Source organism: Nerophis ophidion, linkage group LG09, assembly GCF_033978795.1.
Source record: "Nerophis ophidion isolate RoL-2023_Sa linkage group LG09, RoL_Noph_v1.0, whole genome shotgun sequence".
Classification (NCBI taxonomy): Eukaryota; Metazoa; Chordata; class Actinopteri; order Syngnathiformes; family Syngnathidae; genus Nerophis; species Nerophis ophidion.
Window position 1 is genome coordinate 9,145,303 of NC_084619.1, and position 22,506 is coordinate 9,167,808.

General features: G+C 40.7%; 1 protein-coding gene and 1 long non-coding RNA gene across 3 annotated transcripts in view; one reads left to right on the forward strand and one right to left on the reverse strand.

Moving 5' to 3' along the window:
- Positions 1–15,086, reverse strand: part of golga7bb (golgin A7 family, member Bb) — a 64,364-nt gene extending 49,278 nt beyond the window's left edge. For both annotated transcript variants that reach the window (XM_061909920.1, XM_061909919.1), the window contains exons 1-3: positions 14,975–15,086; positions 8,783–8,908; positions 3,943–4,095 (exon numbers count right to left, since the gene is read on the reverse strand). In XM_061909920.1, the coding sequence (XP_061765904.1) occupies positions 3,943–4,095; positions 8,783–8,908; positions 14,975–14,986 (291 nt within the window). In that variant the 5' untranslated portion in view covers positions 14,987–15,086. The remainder of the gene's footprint in view (positions 1–3,942; positions 4,096–8,782; positions 8,909–14,974) is intronic.
- A 7,269-nt stretch (positions 15,087–22,355) lies between these two features.
- Positions 22,356–22,506, forward strand: part of LOC133558980 (uncharacterized) — a 153,459-nt gene continuing 153,308 nt past the window's right edge. The window contains exon 1 of the long non-coding RNA XR_009808073.1: positions 22,356–22,445. This is a non-coding gene — a long non-coding RNA (uncharacterized LOC133558980). The remainder of the gene's footprint in view (positions 22,446–22,506) is intronic.

The following is a 22,506-nucleotide window of genomic DNA, read 5'->3' on the forward strand; positions in this document are numbered from 1 at the left end:
GTTTATAATCATAGCCTCCAGCAGCAAGAGCTATTCGGACCGAGAAAGCAACGATTTCCCCATTAAGTTGAGCGAGGATGAACGATTCGTGGATGAGGAAAGTTAGAGTGAAGCACTAAAAAAAAAAGGCGACGGCTCCAGGCGGCGGCAGTGGGATCGTTTCAGATGTAATTACCGTCATTTCCGGACTATAAGCCGCTACTTTTTTTCCCTCGTTCTGGTCCCTGCGGCTTATACATCGGTGCGGCTTACGGTAACCAGGGGCGTGTGTGTGTATGTGTTTTTTTTCCTGATCTAACGTATATTCCTCTCTACCTCGGTATTGAGCACTGTATAACGGATAAACCACAGAAAATTACTTTTGCACTCACTCTTGGCATTCTCTCCATGAGCTTCAAGAGGTAGTCACCTGAAATGGTTTTCACTTCACAGGTGTGCTTGAAGCTCATGGAGAGAATGTCAAGTGTTTGCAAAGCAGTAATCTCAGCAAAGGGTGGCTATTTTGAAGACATTAGAATATAAAACATGTTTTCAGTTATTTCACCTTTTTTCACAACTCCACATGTGTTCATTCATAGTTTTGATGCCTTTCGTGACAAACTACTAGGCGCCAGGCCAAATTCTTTTAAAGGGGAACATTATCACAATTTCAAAAGGGTTAAGAACAATAAAAATCATTTCCCAGTGGCTTGTTGTATTTTTTGAAGTATTATTCAAAATTTTACCGGTCCCGGAATATCCCTAAATAAAGCTTTAAAGTGCCTTATTTTCGCTATTTCCCTGTGACGTCATACAGGGCTGCCAATACAAAACAACATGGCGGTTACCACAGCAAGATATAGCGACATTCGCTTGGATTCAGACTCGGATTTCAGCGGCTTAAGCGATTCAACAGATTACGCATGTATTGAAACAGATGGTCGGAGTATGGAGGCAGATAGCGAAAACGAAATTGAAGAAGAAATTGAAGCTATTCAATCAATCAATCAATGTTTACTTATATAGCCCTAAATCACTAGTGTCTCAAAGGGCTGCACAAACCACTACGACATCCTCGGTAGGCCCACATAAGGGCAAGGAAAACTCACACCCAGTGGGACATCGGTGACAATGATGACTATGAGAACCTTAGAGAGGAGGAAAGCAATGGATGTCGAGCGGGTCTAACATGATACTGTGAAAGTTCAATCCACAATGGATACAACACAGTCGCGAGAGTCCAGTCCAAAGAGGATCCAAGACACAGCAGCGAGAGTCCCGTTCACAGCGGAGCCAGCAGGAAACCATCCGAAGCGTAGGCGGACCAGCAGCGCAGAGATGTCCCCAGCCGATACACAGGCGAGCAGTACATGGCCACCGGATCGGACCGGACCCCCTCCACACGGGAGAGTGGGACATAGAAGAAAAAGAAAAGAAACGGCAGATCAACTGGTCTAAAAAGGGAGTCTATTTAAAGGCTAGAGTATACAAATGAGTTTTAAGGTGAGACTTAAATGCTTCTACTGAGGTGGCATCGCGAACTGTTACCGGGAGGGCATTCCAGAGTACTGGAGCCCGAACGGAAAACGCTCTAGAATAGCTATTGACGCTATTCGGCCTTAGCTTGGGTGTACCTAATGAAGTGGCCCATAGCATGGCTGCCTTATTAGCATCGCCGGTAAAATGTGCGGACCAAACGATCAGGACTTTCGCATCTTGTGACACTGGAGCAACTTAAATCCGTCGATTGGTAAGTGTTTGTTTCGCATTAAATGTGGGTATCTAGTTTCAAATGTACATACAGCTATCGTAAATAGCATGTTAGCATCGATTAGCGTAGCATGTTAGCATCGATTAACTGGCAGTCATGCCGTGACCAAATATATCTGATTAGCACATACGTCAACAACATCAACAAAACTCACCTTTGTGATTTCGTTGACTTAATCGTTGCAAATGCATCTGCAGGTTATCCATACATCTCTGTGCCATGTCTGTCTTAGCATCGCCGGTCAAATGTGAAGACACTCTGGCACATTCAATGGGGGTCTGGCGGCAGATTTCTTGCCAGTGGTGCAACTTGAATCCCTCCCTGTTAGTGTTGTTACACCCTCCGACAACACACCGACGAGGCATGATGTCTCCAAGGTTCCAAAAAATAGTCGAAAAAGCGGAAAATAACAGAGCTGAGACCCGGTGTTTGTAATGTTCTGACGTCATCGCTAAAAGACAGATAAACAGAAAGGCGTTTAACTTGCCAAAATTCACCCATTTAGAGTTCGTAAATCGGTTGAAAAAATACATGGTCTTTTTTCTGCAACATCAAGGTATATATTGACGCTTGCATCGGTTTGGTGATAATGTTCCCCTTTAACCCAATGCGGCCACCGAGTGAGTCAAAAAGTTTGAGGACCCCTGGTTTAGTCTGACTAATACAACTTGGTACCATCTGGACAGCGTGGAAGCACACGGTGGTGTGTGGGTGCGGCGATCTGTGTGGTTAATATTAAGACACGTACAAAAATAAATAAATATACACAATATTTTGGGGTGACTGGAATATTTATTTGTAAATCATAATATAAAATAATCTGCCAAGAGATATTGTTTTAAACCTGAGTGAGTAAATGTCCTTCAGTGCTATTAACTCTTTACTATCCAAATTTAAACTAAAACATACATTTTGTCATGATCCGTAGTCTGGATCATGTTTAGTTTAGTTATTTTCTGTTAGTTTGGACTCCCTTTGTTGTTTGTGTACCTTCTGTGAGTCAGTTTGGTCACCATGGCAACATATTAATTTCACCTGCTGAGGGTTCCAGACGCACACCTGTTTTTGTTAATTACTTCCTTATTTAAGCCTGCCTTGTCCCGTCAGTCGGGCCTTGGTCCCTTGTTTGCGGTATGCAACTGTTTCGTTGGTAATTACTAGATTTCTTGTTACCTGATCCTGTGCTAGTGTTAGCATTAGCTTCTGTGCTTTCGCCACGCGTTTCTTTTCGTCTGTTTTTGTACCAGTGTTTTGTTATTAAATCATTCTTCAATCAATCAATCATCAATCAATGTTTATTTATATAGCCCCAAATCACAAATGTCTCAAAGGACTGCACAAATCATTACGACTACAACATCCTCGGAAGAACCCACAAAAGGGCAAGGAAAACTCACACCCAGTGGGCAGGGAGAATTCACATTCAGTGGGACGCCAGTGACAATGCTGACTATGAGAAACCTTGGAGAGGACCTCAGATGTGGGCAACCCCCCCCCCTCTAGGGGACCGAAAGCAATGGATGTCGAGCGGGTCCAACATGATACTGTGAAAGTTCAATCCATAGTGGCTCCAAGACAGCAGTGAGAGTCCCGTCCACAGGAAACCATCTCAAGCGGATCAGCAGCGTAGAGATGTCCCCAACCGATACAGGCGAGCGGTCCATCCTGGGTCCCGACGAGCGGTCCATCCTGGGTCTCGACTCTGGACAGTCAGTACTTACCTTTTAGTTGTTGTCCGGAGTGTCTATGTTTGCGTTGGAGGAACGATCCCGCATTAAAATGCGACCCGCACGTGACACATTTATGGAGATACTTGCACTCATCATCCGTAAAAAAAAATACATCATTTGTGTATTCACATCTGTTTTAGGTCCGACTTAGCCGTTATTTCAGCAAATACAGTGAATGCATTAATGTACAACGGGACATGTGTACTGCCTGGAGCTGTGAACTGATGGATAGAATCTGACACAACAGAGCTATGACCTCAACCCCATCAAACACATTTAGAAGGAATCGGCATGAAGAAAGCTGGGGTTGGGTGCACACGGACTGGGATAGGCTCCTGCGCACCCTTAACCCGAATGAGGACAAGCGGTGTAATAAATGAACGTACAATACACATGTTAATCATGCACTAATGTAAAATAATTGAAAAATTAATCCTTTTTCTTGTGTTTAGTCCAATTTACCTTCTCATAGCGGGTCTCCATGCAGAGGAAAACGATGTATGCCGTCGCACAAGCCAGACAGCCCTCCAGGTAAGACTGGCCGCTGATTTTTTCGGCCTCCACATAGTACAAGTTCAGGGTCTTCACCGTTTCTTCCAGTAAGTTCCGCTCGATCTGCTTGCAAACACAAAACAGGCACTGAGGTAACACAACCGCAGTTTGAAACCTTCACTAATTGTGACCGATCACTAGAGAAAACCTGCCCTTTTATACAAAAATGAAGTTTAATTTTCCTATTCAACCTATATTCAGTTGAATAGACTGCAAAGAGAAGATATTCAACGTTCTAACTGGAAAACGCTGTCATTTTTTGCAAATATTAGCTCATGTGGAATTTGATACCTGCAACATGTTTCAAAAAAGCTGCCACAAGTGGCAAAAAAGACTGAGAAAGTTAATGAATGCTCATCAAACACTTATTGGGAACAGGTGCGGTTCATGATTGGGTATAAAAGCAGCTTCCATGAAATGCTCAGTCATTCACAAACAAGGACGGGGCGGGGGTCACCCCTTTGTGAACAAATGCGTGAGCAAATTGTCCGACAGTTTAAGAACAACATTTCTCAATGAGCTATTGCAGGGAATTTATGGATTTCACCATCTACCGTCCGTAATATCATTAAAAGATTCAGAGAATTTAGAGTAATCACTGCACGTAAGCATCGATATTACAGACCTTCGATCCCTCAGGCGGTACTGCACCAAAAAGTGACATCACTGTGTAAAGGATATCACCACATGGGCTCAGGAACACTTCGGAAAACCACTGTCAGTAACTACAGTTTGTCGCTACATCTGTAAGTGCAAGTTGAAACTCTACTATGCAAAGCCAAACCCATTTATCAACAACACCCAGATTGATGCAAAGTGTAAAAGTGTTCTGTGGTCTGACGAATCCACATTTCAATTTGTTTTTGGACTGTTGAACAACTTAAGCTGTACACCAGGCAAGAATGGGAAAAAAAATTACACCTGAAAAGCTTCAAAAATGGGGTCTCCTCAGTTCCCAAACGTTTACTGAGTGTTGGTAAAAGGAAAGTTCATGTAACACGGTGGTAAAAATGCCCCTGTGCCAACTTTTTCGCAATGTGTTGCCGCCATTAAATTCTAAGTTAATAAATATTTGCAAAAAATTAAAAAAAATTTCAGTTTGAACATTAAATCTCATGTCTTTGCAGTCTATTCAATTCAGTAAAAGTTGAAAAGGATTTTTAAATCATTGTATTCTGTTTTTATTTACGAATTACACGACGTGCCAACTTCACTGGTTTTGGGTTTTGTAATATGATACAGTGCAGTTTGACACCTGACATCTCAGAGTACACAGTACAGTCGTCTTATGCCACATCACGCACATCACAATTATGGACTACAAGCTGATACTTTTTTCCTGCGCTTTGAACCCTGCAGCTTATAAAACGGTGCTTCTAATTTGTGGATTTTTCTTTTGCTGACAGGCATAATGCAAATAATAAAAACACACAAGCAAAGACGATAAAAATATGTGTTATCGTTTGTACTATGGCGCGCCATCTTTTGGACGAGTTCGCTCACTGCAGTTCTGTTTGGTGCTTTCAACCGGAAGTACAAGTGCCGTTCCGTCTTGTAGACGACATCCTGATATTTTCAGGCTGAATGGTGATATACGATATATATTAGTATTTTAAACAAAACGTGCAAAGTTTTTAAGGTGGCCCAAGTGTTCTATTGGTAGATAACCAGTGTTGAGAGTACTAAGATAACTATTTGTTGTCAATGGTAATGTAACGTGTTGCTTTTTTTTTATGAAGTAATTAATGACTTTTCAGTAATTTTGTTCATTAACATGAGGTTTAAACCTGTGTCATTAATGTTAAAATAATTCTATAATGAGCTTTAGTGCTGGACTTTTCAAATGCAGTTAAATCACTGTTTTTTGGTTCTGGGCACTGTCAGTGTCAATCAATATTTTTTTTTTGAATTATTGATTATCATTTTAAAATTGTCAAAGCTTGAACATTACAAAGATGTTTATGACCCTCTAAATCAGGGGTCACCAACCTTTTTGAAACCAAGAGCTACTTCCTGGGTACTGATTAATGCGAAGGGCTACCAGTTTGATACACACTTAAATAAATTGCCAGAAATAGCCAATTTGCTCAATTTAATTTTAATAAATAAATCTATACATATACAGTATATAAAGTACGACTATATACAGTCGTATATTTTTTACGAAAGGTTTTTTGTACAGAATAAATGATGAAAAAACACTTAATTGAACGGTTTTAAAAGAGGAGAAAACAGGAAAAAATGAAGATACAAATTTGAAACATAGTTTATCTTCAATTTCGACTCTTTAAAATTCAAAATTCAACCGAACAAAAGAAGAGAAAAACTAGCTAATTCGAATCTTTTAAAAAAATTAAAAAAGATAATTTATGGAACATCATTAGTAATTTTTCCTGAGTAAGATTAATTTTACAATTTTAATGACATGTTTTAAATAGGTTAAAATACAATCTGCATTTTGTTAGAATATATAACAAATTGGACAAAGCTATATTTCAAACAAAGACAAATCATTATTTCTTCTAGATTTTCCAGAACAACATTTTTTAAATAAATTTAAAATACTTTGAAATAAGATTTAAATTTGATTCTAAAGATTTTCTAGATTTGAGAGAATATTTTTCATTTTTTATTTTAATCATAAAAGGTTTGAAGACATATTTCACAAATATTCTGTTGAAAAAACAGAAGCTAAAATGAAGAATTAATTAAAATGTTTTTATTATTATTTACAATAAAAAAACATAAATTTACTTAAACATGGATTTTAAATGTCAGAAAAGAAGAGGAAGGAATTTAAAAGCTACATAGGTATATGTGTTTAAAAATCCTAAAATCATTTTTAAGGTTGTATTTTTTTCTCTAAAATTGTCTTTCTGAAAGCTATAAGAAGCAAAGTAAAAAAAAAAAAAAGAATTTATTTAAACAAGTGAAGACTAATTCTTTAAAATATTTTCTTGGATTTGCAAATTCTATTTGAGTTTAGTCTCTCTTAGAATTAGAAATGTCAAGCAAAGCGAGACCAGCTTGCTAGTAAATGAATAACATTCAAAAAATAAAGGCAGTTCACTGGTAAGTGCTGCTATTTGAGCTATTTTTAGAACGGGCTACTCATCTAGTCCTTACGGGCTACCTAGTGCCCGCGGGCACCGCGTCGGTGACCCCTGCTCTAAATACATTTCTATAACCTAAAAAGAGCTCCCTTGACATGAAATAACACCTACATTGTCACCTTTACCTAACAGTCATGCTCTCTGAGGCTGAGCCAATCAGTGGCCACGATACTGAACAGCGTGATGTGATTTCATTTTCATTTCATTTTTATTTATCTCATTCATTGATGTGCATTTAGAACGATAAATAATTATATCACAATTATACAATTTAAATTCACACAATTCCTGAGAAGGAGCAGGATGAAGAAAATCTTATAATTTCCTGCCCCCTTTGACATAATACATTATCTTACTTCATGAATATCATTTAAGCCGACACATATATCCAAATGTAATGAAACAATCAAAAACAAAAAACACAAGAAAAACACAACAAGTGCAAAACTTCATAAAGTATAAACCAAACCAAGAAAATAATAGTAATAATATAATATACACCTCACGGAATGATACAGAGCAAATACAAAACCAGACAAAAAATAAGTAAAATAATAAATAAAAAACAAAATGTAAACACTTATGGCTGTCCATATGATCTTATCGTTCTATCTTTATATATTTTTTTTCAATTGGAATATATTTTTACAGTTTTTTTATCTCGTTGTAAAGAGAATTCCACAATTTTACCCCCACCACTGATGTAGACATTTGTTTTAAAGTTGTCCTTGAATATTGTTGTTTGAAATGACCTTTTCTTCTATGCTCTGTATTCTCAGAAGTGATGACAAACATTTTTTGTAAATTTGCTGGTAATGTTTTACTTCTAGCCTTAAACATGACACACAATGTCTGTAGCTTTACTAGCTCCTGTAGTTTCAATAGTCCAGAGTTAATAAATAAAATGTTAGTGTGTTCTAAGTAATCTACTTTATGAATAATCCTTATAGCTCTTTTCTGTAATTGATACAATGCCTTTATGTTACTCTTATGTGTTCCACACAGTAGCTGATATATGGCAATATAAGTGCACAATACAATATGCGCATTGCCCTATAATCTAACATATAGTTTACCTTGTTTAATATAAAAATACTCTTAGACATCTTTTTTCGTACATGTGCAATATGAGATTTCCATGTCAGACCATCATCCAGTATCACTCCTAAAAATCTAAGTTCAGAAACCTTTCAATATCAATTCCATCTATCGACAGTTTGATGGTGTCCTCTCTTTTCCTCTTACCAAAATCATAAACTTTTTTTTTTTTACATTTAATGATAATTTGTTGACATCAAACCATCTCTTAAGTTTAATCATTTCCTGTTCATTAAGTATCGATAACGCTTTTAAGTCATGTCCCGAACTATAAAAGTTGGTGACGTCCGCAAATAAAACAAATTTCAATGACTTTGATACCTCACATATATCGTTAATATATGGGTTTGGTCTCCTCTAGTGGAAAATACTACTTTAGCATTGATGTTTTTAGACTATCTTGCCATATTTATGCTTGAAAATGCAGAATTAGGACAAAAGTATGCAGACTATACTTTTTTAAAATTTGAATCCACGCTGGGAATCTGTGGTAAAGGACGACTGTAGGGGATTGTGACATTTTGTGTCTGCTTGTTCACCCTGTTGTCGAGCTCCGAGGGAAACTTAGTCTGGAAGCGGCAGACGGTTCCCTCGCTGTAGTCTCTCTGGATGAAGACCTTCATGACCAGGGAAGCACTGCGCCTCATCTCCTGGAGGCTGTGGAACTGGAAGCAACAAGACAAAAGGGCTTGGTGAACAAAGATAAACAAAGAGGTTCAAGGCCAAGTTAACCAGGTCAGTTTTGAAGTCTACAGACTGACTGACAGCAGGCTTCTCCTCACCTTCTACCAGCTCTCGGCCCCATTGAAGTAACATCCATGCCTCCCAAGAAAAGCACTTTGAGGGATTTATTCCACTGAGAGCTTGAAGAAGGTAAGAGAACTCATCCTCATATTGACCTGAATGCTTGACCTTTGCAGCAGAGATCTTCAATAGGGGGACCGCGACCCCTTAGATCACTTGTGTCAAACTAAAGACCCGCTGGCTTGATCGAGCCAGTTATGTCACTTTATCTGGCCCGCTTCTTCTTTTGATCTGGCCTGCTTCTTTTTTTTTTTTTTTCCTGGCCTGCTTCTTCCTTTTGATCTGGCCTGCTTCTTCTTTTTATCTGGCCTGCTTCTTCTTTTTATCTAGCCTGCTTGTTCTTTTTATCTGGCCTGCTTCTTCCTTTTTACCTGGCCTGCTTCTTCTTTTTATCTAGCCTGCTTCTTCCTTTTTACCTGGCCTGCTTCTTCTATTTATCTGGCCTGCTTCTTCTTTTTATCTAGCCTGCTTGTTCTTTTTATCTGGCCTGCTTCTTCCTTTTTATCTGGCCTGCTTCTTCTTTTTATCTGGCCTGCTTCTTCCTTTTTACCTGGCCTGCTTCTTCTTTTTATCTGGCCTGCTTCTTCCTTTTTACCTGGCCTGCTTCTTCTATTTATCTGGCCTGCTTCTTCTTTTTATCTAGCCTGCTTGTTCTTTTTATCTGGCCTGCTTCTTCCTTTTTATCTGGCCTGCTTCTTCTTTTTATCTAGCCTGCTTGTTCTTTTTATCTGGCCTGCTTCTTCCTTTTTATCTGGCCTGCTTCTTCTTTTTACCTGGCCTGACTTTTCATTTATGTGGCTTGCTACATCATTTTATGTGACCTGCCAACTCACTTTATGTGACCAGCCACATCGTTTTATGTGGCCTGCAACCTCATTTATTTGGCCTGCTACTTCATTTTATGTGACCTGCCACCTCATTTTACGTGGCCTGCTATGTCATTTTATGTGACTTGCAACCTCATTTATTTGGCCTGCTACTTCATTTTATGTGACCTGCCACATAATTTTATGTGGCCTGCTATGTCATTTTATGTGACCTGCAACATCATTTATGTGGCCTGCTACTTCATTGTATATGACCTGCCAAGTCATTTATGTGACCTGCCTACTCATTTTATGTGACTTGCCAACTCATTTTATGTGGCCTGCTATGTCATGGTTTGTGACCTGCAACCTCATTTATTTGGCCTGCTACTTCATTGTATGTGACCTGCCAAGTCACCTCATTTTATGTAGCCTGCTATGTCATTTTATGTGACCTGCAACCTCATTTATTTGGCCTGCTGCTTCATTGTATGTGACCTGTCACATCATTTTATGTGGCCTGCTATGTCTTTTTATGTGACCTGCAACCTCATTTATTTGGCCTGCTACTTCATTGTATGTGACCTGCCACTTCATTTCATGTAGCCTGCTATGTCATTTTACCTGGCCTGCAACCTCATTTATTTGGCCTGCTACTTGATTGTATGTTACCTGCCACATCATTTTATGTAGCCTGCTATGTCATTTTATGTGACCTGCAACCTCATTTATTTGGCCTGCTACTTCATTGTATGTGACCTGCCAATTAATTTTATATGGCCTGCTATGTCTTTTTATGTGACCTGCAACCTAATTTATTGGGCCTGCTACTTCATTGTATGTGACCTGCCACAACATTTTACGTGGCCTGCTATGTCATTTTATGTGACCTGCAACCTCATTATGTGGCCTAGCTGCTACTTCATTGTATGTGACCTACCGAGTCATTTTAGTGGCCTGCTATATCATTTCATGTAGCTTGCTATGTCTTTTTATGTGACCTGCAACCTCATTTATTTGGCCTGCTACTTCATTGTATGTTACCTGCCACTTCATTTTATGTAGCCTGCTATGTCATTTTATGTGACCTGCAACCTCATTTATTTGGCCTGCTGCTTCATTGTACGTGACCTGTCACATCATTTTATGTGGCCTGCTATGTCCTTTTATGTGACCTGCAACCTCATTTATTTGGCCTGCTACTTCATTGTATGTGACCTGCCACATCATTTTACGTGGCCTGCTATGTCATTTTATGTGACCTGCAACCTCATTTATTTTACCTGCTACTTCATCGTGACGACCTGCCGAGTCATTTTAGTGGCCTGCTATAACATTTTATGTGGCTTACTATGTCTTTTTATGTGGCTTGCTACTTCATTGTATGTGACCTGCCAACTAATTTTATGTGGCCTGCTATGTCTTTTTATGTGACCTGCAACCTCATTTATTGGGCCTGCTACTTCATTGTATGTTACCTGCCACATCATTTTATGTAGCCTGCTATGTCTTTTTATGTGACTTGCAACCTCATTTATTGGGCCTGCTACTTCACTGTATGTGACCTGCCACAACATTTTATGTGGCCTGCTTTGTCATTTTATGTGACCTGCAACCTCATTGCGTGGCCTAGCTGCTACTTCATTGTATGTGACCTACCGAGTCATTCTAGTGGCCTGCTATATCATTGTATGCGGCTTGCTATGTCTTTTTATGTGACCTGCAACCTCATTTATTTGGCCTGCTACTTCATTGTATGTGACCTGCCAACTAATTTTTACGTGGCATGCTACTTCATTTTATGTGGCCTGCTACTTCATTTTATGTGACCTGCCAACTCATTTATGTGGCCCGCTATATCATTTTATGTGAACTGTCACCTCATTTTACGTGGCCTGCTATGTCATTTATGTAACCTGCCAACTCATTTTACGTGGTGTGCCACACAATTTTTGCATGGCCGGCAACAATCCCGGTGCGAACACCAAACGGTAGGAAAAAGACACAGAGGCCAACAACCACCATAGGAAGAGTAAACAACATTATTTTAACTCAATCCAAAAGGGGATGGCGGCTCCCAGCATGCTTTGCGACACCTTTTAAAAATTTTAACCTCAATTTTAACCAAAATAAAGTGAAATGTTAGTTTTGGGAGGTGCAGTTTGAATGCTTTTCTGTCATTTCTACATAAGCAGGCCGAGTGCTTTTCTTCTCCATATTGGACGCACTGTTTCACTGACAACCAGGAATAGAATCCACGCCTCTATTTTAGTCTGCTACCAACACAGAACTTGCAGTCACAGTCGCTAGATTGCTCCGTCAGACTTCCACCTCGGTGTGCCTCCCCCTGCTCATCACAATGAACATGTTGCTCTATTAATAGAAGCAATTAACAACAAGGCGGTGGCAAACAAGCGCATCATTTATCACGGCGACGAGAAGAGAGCCAAGAGTCAAGTTCATTTAAATATTGCATACGTCTTTTGCAGACAGTTGTGTCTGATATGTGGAGAAAATACTGTGCAGTAAAAGATGGTTTAACAATGTAAAGAAAAATCTTGTGCACTTTTATAATCATTTATTTCAACTCGCACACAGTATTACAAAATAATGACAAAAACTTAAACACAGGTTTATTGCTTTTTCATGTGGAATTGAATTTAATAAATGATTATGATTACAATTTATGAGTATTATCAGTATTAGAAGTACTGTAGTAGTCAGGGGTGTAAATCGTTGTCAGGCTTGCCACTGACAGTTTGTTTGTGTTTTAGTTTTTACTCTGTGTGTGTCTTAAACACACACAGAGTATTTCCTGTTTTTAGTTCCTGTCAGCGCTATTATTTTGTCAGTTTCCTGTTTTTTCCCTATGCACTGTTTCCCCTCAGCTGCGGCTGATTGGCACCTGACCACACCTGTTGTCAATCAGCCCGCTCCTATTTTAGACCTGTCTTCCAGTCAGTGAGTTGCAGCTGATTAGCACCTGACCACACCTGGTGTCAATCAGCCCACTCCTATTTTAGACCTGTCTTCCCATCCAGTCAGTGCTGGATTGTTGTCGCTCTTGTCGTTGCTACCTGTCGTGTCGTGTCGTATCATATCGTGTCAATGCAGCGTTGCGGAAAGCTGTATTGGATAGTTGTTTGGAGATTATTATCTTTCGTTCCCTGCTTCCAAGTTTGTTTTCATATTATAAGTACGACTTCTGTTTGTTGCTCGATACCTGCTAGCTTCCACGCTAGGCCTTTTTGTTTGTTATCTGCCTCGTGCGAGCTTTTTGTTGTACCCCTTTGGTTTGTTCTCTTTGTAGTATTTTTATTAAATCATGTTTTCTCACTCCATGCCTGCCTCCATCTCTGCATCTTGGGGTTCGTCAACTTTTTAGCAAAAGTGTCGAACTCTTTATAACGAAAGTGTACCTGATTTTGTGTCCGGTAAGCATACCATATACAGAAAGGGTCACCAACTTTTTGAAACCAAGAGCTACTTCTTGGGTACTGATTAATGCCAAGGGCTACCAGTTTGATACACACTTAAATAAATTGCCAGAAATAGCCAATTTGCTCAATGTACCTTTAACTGTATGTTATTATTAATAATTAATGATATTTATCTTTGTGGAAACACTGATCATCTTAATGATTTCTCACAATAAATATATATTTAAACAGATAAATATCCCCCCCCCTTCAACAAAAAATGGGTATTTCTGTCTGTCATTCCGTCAGAATTTTTTTTTTCCTACGGAAGGTTTTTTGGAGAGAATAAATGAAAAAAACACCGAAATGAAAGATTTAAAAGACGAGAAAACACGAAAAAAAATGAAAATACAATTTTGAAACATAGTTTATCTTCATTTTCAAATATTTAATTTTCAAAATTCGACCGAAAAAAAGAAGCGAAAAACTAGCTAATTCGATTCTTTTTGAAAAAAAATTAAAAAAAGAATTTATGGAACATCATCAGTAATTTTTCCTGATTAAGAATGATTTTTGAATTTTGATGACATGTTTTAAATAGGTTAACATCCAATCTGCACTTTGTTAGAATATATAACACATTGGACCAAGCTATATTTCTAACAAAGACAAATCAATATTTATTCTAGATTTTCCAGAACAAACATTTAAAAATAAATTCAAAAGACTTCGAAATTAGATTTAAATTTGATTCCACAGATTTTCTAGATTTGCAAGAATATATTTTTTTAAATTTTAATCGTAACAAGTTTGAAGAAATATTTCACAAATATTCTTCATAAAAAAAACAGAAGCTAAAATGAAGAATTAAATTAAAATGTATTTATTATTCTTTACAATAAAAAAAATACATTTACTTGAACATTGATTTAAATTGTCAGGAAAGAAGAGGAAGGAATTTAAAAGGTAAAAAGGTATATGTGTTTAAAAATCCTAAAATTATTTTTAACGTTGTATTTTTTTTATCTAAAATTGTCTTTCTGAAAGCTGAAAGAAGCAAAGTAAAAAAAAAAGAATTTATTTAAACAAGTGAAGACCAAGTCTTTAAAATATTTTCTTGGATTTTCAAATTCTATTTGAGTTTTGTCTCTCTTAGAATAAAAAATGCCGAGCAAAGGGAGACCAGCTTGCTAGTAAATAAATAACATTTAAAAAATAGAGACAGCTCACTGGTAAGTGCTGCTATTTGAGCTATTTTTAGAACAGGCCAGCGGGCGACTCATCTGGTTCTTACGGGCTACCTGGTGATATACAGTATATATATATATATCTATATATATATAGATATATATATATATGTATATATGGATATATATAGTCCTCAAAGCATTTATACAATAATTCCAACTGTATTCACTAACATTATAAATGAATGGAAACTATGTCAGCAATGACTTTCAATATGCTGCATTGAAGAAGAGTGAGACAGCCTCTGTCCATGGTGCTGATCGCCCACCTTCATCAGTGCCCTTAATTAGATGCCCTCACAAACATGCAAACAACATCCTATAATAATCAATACAACAAACGCACAAGCAGTCGTCAATCATTCAGCATGCAGCAGTAACATCAGGACAAGTGTGACTTTTGTCTGCCGACACGTTAAAGAAGATGATGAAGAAGAAGATGGAGCATGTCTCACCTCTGTCGCCATGTTGCTGCCGTGGATGTGGAATGTGTCCCGCGTGGAAGATGACACGCGTCTGCTCGTGTGCTTGGAAGTGCGGCTCACGCAGCCTGGTGGGTGAAGACGGCACGAGTGTGTGTGCTAGCGCGAGCATGCGCTTGTTGGGATTTATGTGTGTGTGTGTGTGGGGGGGTTGTGTGTGTGTGTGTGTGTGTGTGTGTGTGTGTGTGTGTGTGTGTGTGTGTGTTAGCTTTTCATTCAAGTATTTTGCAAGAAATTAAGGTTATCTCATGTTTATTATTATGACTGATGGACATTGTAAGACAGTCATGGTGTTTTTGGAAGATCATAGCACTTCCAGCACGCCACATTATCTGGGGATTGATATGACATAAATTAATGTACACACCAGAGGTAAAAAGTACAGTATTGTCTACAGAGGTGAGAAAATCTTTTGTGTATATATATATATATATATCAATCAATCAATCAATGTTTACTTATATAGCCCTAAATCACTAGTGTCTCAAAGGGCTGCACAAACCACTACGACATCCTCGGTAGGCCCACATAAGGGCAAGGAAAACTCACACCCAGTGGGACGTCGGTGACAATGATGACTATGAGAACCTTGGAGAGGAGGAAAGCAATGGATGTCGAGCGGGTCTAACATGATACTGTGAAAGTTCAAGCCATAGTGGATCCAACACAACGGCGAGAGTCCAGTCCAAAGCGGATCCGACACAGCAGCGAGAGTCCCGTCAACATCGAAGCCAACAGGAAATTATCCCAAGCGGAGTCGGATCAGCAGCATAGAGATGTCCCCAACCGATACACAGGCGAGCGGTCCGTCCTGGGTCCCGATTTTGGACGAGCGGTCCATCCTGGGTCCTGACTCTGGACAGCCAGTACTTCATCCATGGCCATCGGACCAAGGGAGAGGGGGACATAGGAGAAAAAGAAAAGAAACGGCAGATCAACTGGTCTAAAAAGGGAGTCTATTTAAAGGCTAGACTATACAAATGAGTTTTAAGGTGAGACTTGAATGCTTCTACTGAGGTGGCATCTCAAACTGTTACCGGGAGGGCATTCCAGAGTACTGGAGCCCGAACGGAAAACGCTCTATAGCCCGCAGACTTTTTTTGGGCTCTGGGAATCACAAATAAACCAGAGTCCTTTGAATGCAGATTTCTTGCCGGGACATACGGTACAATACAATCGGCAAGATAGGATGGAGCTAGACCGTGTAGTATTTTATACGTAAGTAGTAAAACCTTAAAGTCACATCTTAAGTGCACAGGAAGCCAGTGCAGGTGAGCCAGTACAGGCGTAATGTGATCAAACTTTCTTGTTCTTGTCAAAAGTCTAGCAGCCGCATTTTGTACCAACTGTAATCTTTTAATGCTAGACATGGGGAGACCCGAAAATAATACGTTACAGTAATCGAGACGAGACGTAACAAACGCATGGATAAGGATCTCTGTGTCTTTAGTGGACAAAATGGAGCGAATTTTAGCGATATTACGGAGATGAAAGAAGGCCGTTTTAATAACGCTTTTAATGTGTGACTCAAAGGAGAGAGTTGGGTCGAAGATAATACCCAGGTTCTTTACCGTGTCGCCTTGTTTAATTTTTTGGTTGTCAAATGTTAAAGTTGTATTATTAAATAGAGGTCGGTGTCTAGCAGGACCGATAATCAACATTTCCGTTTTTTTGGCATTGAGTTGCAAAAAGTTAACGGACATCCATTGTTTAATTTCATTAAGACACGCCTCCAGCTGACTACAATCCGGCGTGTTGGTCAGCTTCAGGGGCATGTAGAGTTGGGTGTCATCAGCATAAGAGTGAAAGCTAACACCGTATTTGCGTATGAAATTACCCTCTGCATATGACTCATTCCCTTGTTTCAACCCCTGGGAGGTGAGGGGAGCAGTAAGCAGCAGTGGTGGCCGCGCTCGGGAATCATTTCGGTGATTTCACCCCTAATGATCCCTACCTATAAATTAATTTATTGCAAACAGCGGTAAAGGAAGAGAAAAAAAGAGAGGGAACCTGTCCTTGGTGGTAGGATTTTTTTTTTTTTTTATAAACAAACCCCGTTTCCATATGAGTTGGGAAATTGTGTTTTATGTAAATATAAACGGAATTAATTGATTTGCAAATCCTTTTCAACCCATTATCAGTTGAATGCACTACAATGACAAGATATTTGATGTTCAAACTAATAAACTTTTTGTTTTGTTTGTAAATAATAATTAACTTAGAATTTTAGGGCTGCAACATGTGTTAAAGTAGTTGGGAAAGGGCATGTTCACCACTGTGTTACATCACCTTTTCTTTTAACAACACTCAATAAACGTTTGGGAACTGAGGAAACTAATTGTTGAAGCTTTGAAAGTGGAATTCTTTTCCCATTCTTGTTTTATGTAGAGCAGGGGTGGGCATTACGTCGATCGCGATCGACTGGTCGATCTCGGAGGGTGTGTCAGTCGATCTCAAGCCAGGCATTAAAAAATAGACATAAAAATGAGCAATCATCAATCATACCAAGACTTCACTTTCGTCAGTTGTTTGACATTCTCGGCACCCGAGGATCTTGTGAGATGACGCTGGCTGCTGCGAGCTCATATTTAAGAAAAAAATCACTAACAGGGCGGACGCAGAGAAACACATTTTATTTCTAGAGACTCCGTACCTACTGTCAAAACTCTAAAGACCGACTGCACAGTTCCTGTCTTCACCATAAAAGACCTGTTTCATCCTGCCTGTGCTAACAAAATAAGAGTCTCAGAAAGCTAGCGTGCACAAGCTAGCAAGCTACGGAGTTTGATGCCAATGTATTTCTCCCCCGCCCTCAGCGACCGCTTTCTCACTTGCTTGCCCACCCGCACAGTCACTGACGTCACTCACCTGCTGCCAGACATTAAAGGGCCACACACATATGCTACTCTCATAACAAAGTGTTTAAAAAGGAGTATGCAAGTTGGACAAACGAGATGCCAAATCCAACCACTTTCATGTGGTATTGGACAGAAAGGAGGACTTTTTTTTTTTTCCTCCATTTGAAAATGCGGACGTTATCAGCACCACTGTCTAATTCCAATCAATGCAAGTCATCAGAATCAGGTAATACACCAACTTATATTCTTGTCTTCATGAAAGAAAGGAATCTATGTGTGTTAAACATGCTTGTATTATCATTAAACACCATTAACTTGTTAACAAAAATGTCTCTTTCATAAATAAATAAATATAAATTATAAATAGGAATGAGGTAGATCTCCTCGACTTGGTCAATTGAAAAGTAGCTCGCCTGCAGAAAAAGTGTGAGCGCCCCTGTTGTAGAGGAATCTCGTTCAACAGTCCGGGGTCTCCGCTGTCATATTTTTAAATTTCTTGCAATTGCACTTAGAGAAACGTTGTTCTATTTGCTCACGCAGTTGTGGACAAAGGGGTGTACCTCGCCCCATCCTTTCTTGTGAAGGACTGAGCATTTTTTTGGGAAGCTGTTTTTATACCCAATCATGGCACCCACCTGCTCCAAATAAGTGTTTGATGAGCATTCCTCGACTTTATCAGTATTTATTGCCACCTTTCCCAACTTCTTTGTCACGTGTTGCTTGCATCAAATTCTAAAGTTAATGATTATTTGCAAAAAAAAAAAAAAAACAAGTTTATGAGTTTGAATACCAAATATGTTGTCTTTGTAGCATATTCAACTGAATATGGGTTGAAAAGGATTTGCAAATCATTGTATTCCGTTTATATTTACATCGAACACAATTTCCCAACTCGTATGGAAACGGGGTTTGTATACACCTCTTTGAAGAGGAATCTTGTTTTAAAGTTCATGCTTTGCCTGAAGGCGAGCAACTGCAAAGTGCTCATACAGTGAGGCCCCCATATTCACTATAGACGGTACTATAATAGTGCTCACATTAAACATTCATAAAGGGACCCACTTTGATGCACCGTCTTTACTCCTGCGGAAGACACCGTCCAGCGACTTGTTTATTCACGATAGTGACTGCACTAACAACCTGGTTTTAATGCATAAAAATAAAAAAAAAATGTTTCGCACTCAAACTATATTTTCCTGACTCACAACAGAAAACAGAACGTAAAAACACTCTCTCACTCCCCTTCCCCCACGGAGGGTGTGCTGAGTTTAAAGGCCTACTGAAATGAGATTTTCTTATTTAAACGGGGATAGCAGGTGTCATACTTGATCATTTCGCGATATTGCCATATTTTTGCTGAAAGGATTTAGTAGAGAACATCCACGATAAAGTTTGCAACTTTTGGTGCTGATTAAAAAAAGCCTTGCAGACAATGACGTCACGTCCTCACATTGTTTAAAATGTGAGCCTCCGGCAGCAAGAGATTTTCGGACCGAGAAAACGACAATTTCCCCATTAATTTGAGCAAGGATGAAAGATTCGTGGATGACGATATTGATAGCGAAGGACTAGAAGAAAAAAAAAAATAATAAAGTAAAAAAAAAAAAGGTGATAGACTCCCTTTTTAGACCAGTTGATCTGCCGTTTCTTTTCATTTTCTCCTATGTCCCACTCTCCCTTGTGGAGGGGGTCCGGTCCGATCCGGTGGCCATGTACTGCTCGCCTGTGTATCGGCTGGGGATATCTCTGCGCTGCTGATCCGCCTCCGCTTGGGATGGTTTCCTGAACGGGACTCTCGCTGCTGTGTTGGATCCGCTTTGGACTGGACTCTCGCGACTGTGTTGGATCCATTATGGATCGAACTCTCACAGTATCATGTTAGACCCGCTCGACATCCATTGCTTTCCTCCTCTCTAAGGTTCTCATAGTCATCATTGTCACCGACGTCCCACTGGGTGTGAGTTTTCCTTGCCCTTATGTGGGCCTACCGAGGATGTCGTGGTGGTTTGTGCAGCCCTTTGAGACACTAGTGATTTAGGGCTGTATAAGTAAACATTGATTGATTGATTGGGACGGATTCAGATGTTTTTAGACACATTTACTAGGATAATTCTAGGGAAATCCCTTATCTTTCTATTGTGTTGCTAGTGTTTTAGTGAGTTTAATAGTACCTGATAGTCGGAGGGGTGTGTCCATGGGTGTCTTGAGGCCAGTGTCTGAGGGAAGTCACGGCAGATACAAGGACGGCGCAAACTTTGAACATGTTGAAAAGAGAAACTGGAAGTTGTGATGTATCATGTTGTATGCTTGCATGTTCAAAAAAAAACTCAAACTCAACCCAACTCAACTCCACAGATCTCCGGTAAGAGGCGACTTTTTAACACAATTTTCTCACCGAAACCTGCCGATTGACAAGTGGTCGGGAACCACCCATCTCCATCCATCTTCTTCCGTTTATCCGAGGTCGGGTCGCGGGGGCAACAGCCTAAGCAGGGAAACCCAGACTTCCCTCTCCCCAGCCACTTCGTCTAGCTCTTCCCGGGGGATCCCGAGGCGTTCCCAGGCCAGCCGGGAGACATAGTCTTCCCAACATGTCCTGGGTCTTCCCCGTGGCCTCCTACCGGTTGGACGTGCCCTAAACACCTCCCTAGGGAGGCGTTCGGGTGGCATCCTGACCAGATGCCCGAACCACCTCATCTGGCTCCTCTCGATGTGAAGGAGCAGCGGCTTTACTTTGAGTTCCTCCCGGATGGCAGAGCTTCTCACCCTATCTCTAAGGGAGAGCCCCAAACTCATTTCGGCCGCTTGTACCCGTGATCTTATCCTTTCGGTCATGACCCAAAGCTCATGACCATAGGTGAGGATGGGAACGTAGATCGACCGGTAAATTGAGAGCTTTGCCTTCCGGCTCAGCTCCTTCTTCACCACAACGGATCGGTACAACGTCCGCATTACTGAAGACGCCGCACCGATCCGCCTGTCTATCTCACGATCCACTCTTCCCTCACTCGTGAACAAGACTCCTAGGTACTTGAACTCCTCCACTTGGGGCAGGGTCTCCTCCCCAACCCGGAGATGGCACTCCACACTTTAACGGGCGAGAACCATTTTCGCTTGACCGATCTGATCCATAGTAAAGCTTTACCTCCGGGAATTTTAAACAAGGAATCACCGGCTGTGTTTGTGTGGGTAAAGCTTCCCAATTCCACCTTTCTACTTTGACTTCTACCGTGTCCCTCGGGAAGTCCTGTGGGGAGTGCTCAGAGAGTATGGGGTATCGGACTTTCTTATTGTGGCGGTCCGATCCCTGTATGATCAGTGCCAGAGCTTGGTCCGCATTGCCGGCAGTAAGTCGAACACATTTCCAGTGAGGGTTGGACTCCGCCAAGGTTGTCCTTTGTCACCGATTCTGTTCATAACTTTTATGGACAGAATTTCTAGGCGCAGTCAAGGCGTTGAGGGGTTCTGGTTTGGTGGCCGCGGGATTAGGTCTCTGCTTTTTGCAGATGATGTGGTCCTGATGGCTTCATCTGACCGGGATCTTCAGCTCTCGCTGGATCGGTTCGCAGCCGAGTGTGAAGCGACCGGAATGAGAATCAGCACCTCCAAGTCCGAGTCCATGGTTCTCGCCCGGAAAAGGGTGGAATGCCATCTCCGGGTTGGGGAGGAGACCCTGCCCCAAGTGGAGGAGTTCAAGTACCTAGGAGTCTTGTTCACGAGTGAGGGAAGAGTGGATCGTGAGATCGACAGGCGGATCGGTGCGGCGTCTTCAGTAATGCGGACGTTGTACCGATCCGTTGTGGTGAAGAAGGAGCTGAGCCGGAAGGCAAAGCTCTCAATTTACCGGTCGATCTACGTTCCCATCCTCACCTATGGTCATGAGCTTTGGGTCATGACTGAAAGGATAAGATCACGGCTACAAGCGGCCGAAATGAGTTTGGGTCTCTCCCTTAGAGATAGGGTGAGAAGCTCTGCCATCCGGGAGGAACTCAAAGTAAAGCCGCTGCTCCTTCACATCGAGAGGAGCCAGATGAGGTGGTTTGGGCATCTGGTCAGGATGCCACCCGAACGCCTCCCTAGGGAGGTGTTTAGGGCACGTCCAACCGGTAGGAGGCCATGGGGAAGACCCAGGACAGGTTGGGAAGACTATGTCTCCCGGCTGGCCTGGGAACGCCTCGGGATCCCCCGGGAAGAGCTAGATGAAGTGGCTGGGGAGAGGGAAGTCTGGGTTTCCCTGCTTAGGTTGTTGCCCCCGCGACCCGACCTCGGATAAGCGGAAGATGATGGATGGATACTTTGACTCCTCCATTATTAATTGAACAAATTGCAAAAGATTCAGCAACACAGATGTCCAGAATACTGTGTAATTATGCGATGAAAAGAGACGACTTTTAGCCGCAAGTGGTGCTGCGCTAATATTTCCCGACAGTCCGGGACGTCACGCGCAGGCGTCATCATTCCGCGACGTTTTTAAACAAAAAACTCTGTGGAAAATTTAAAATTGCAATTTAGTAAACTAAAAAGGCCGTATTGGCATGTGTTGCAATGTTAATATTTCATCATTGATATATAAACTATCAGACTGCGTGGTCGGTAGTAGTGGCTTTCAGTAGGACTTTGAGTTCCGGCAAAGACACACACACACAC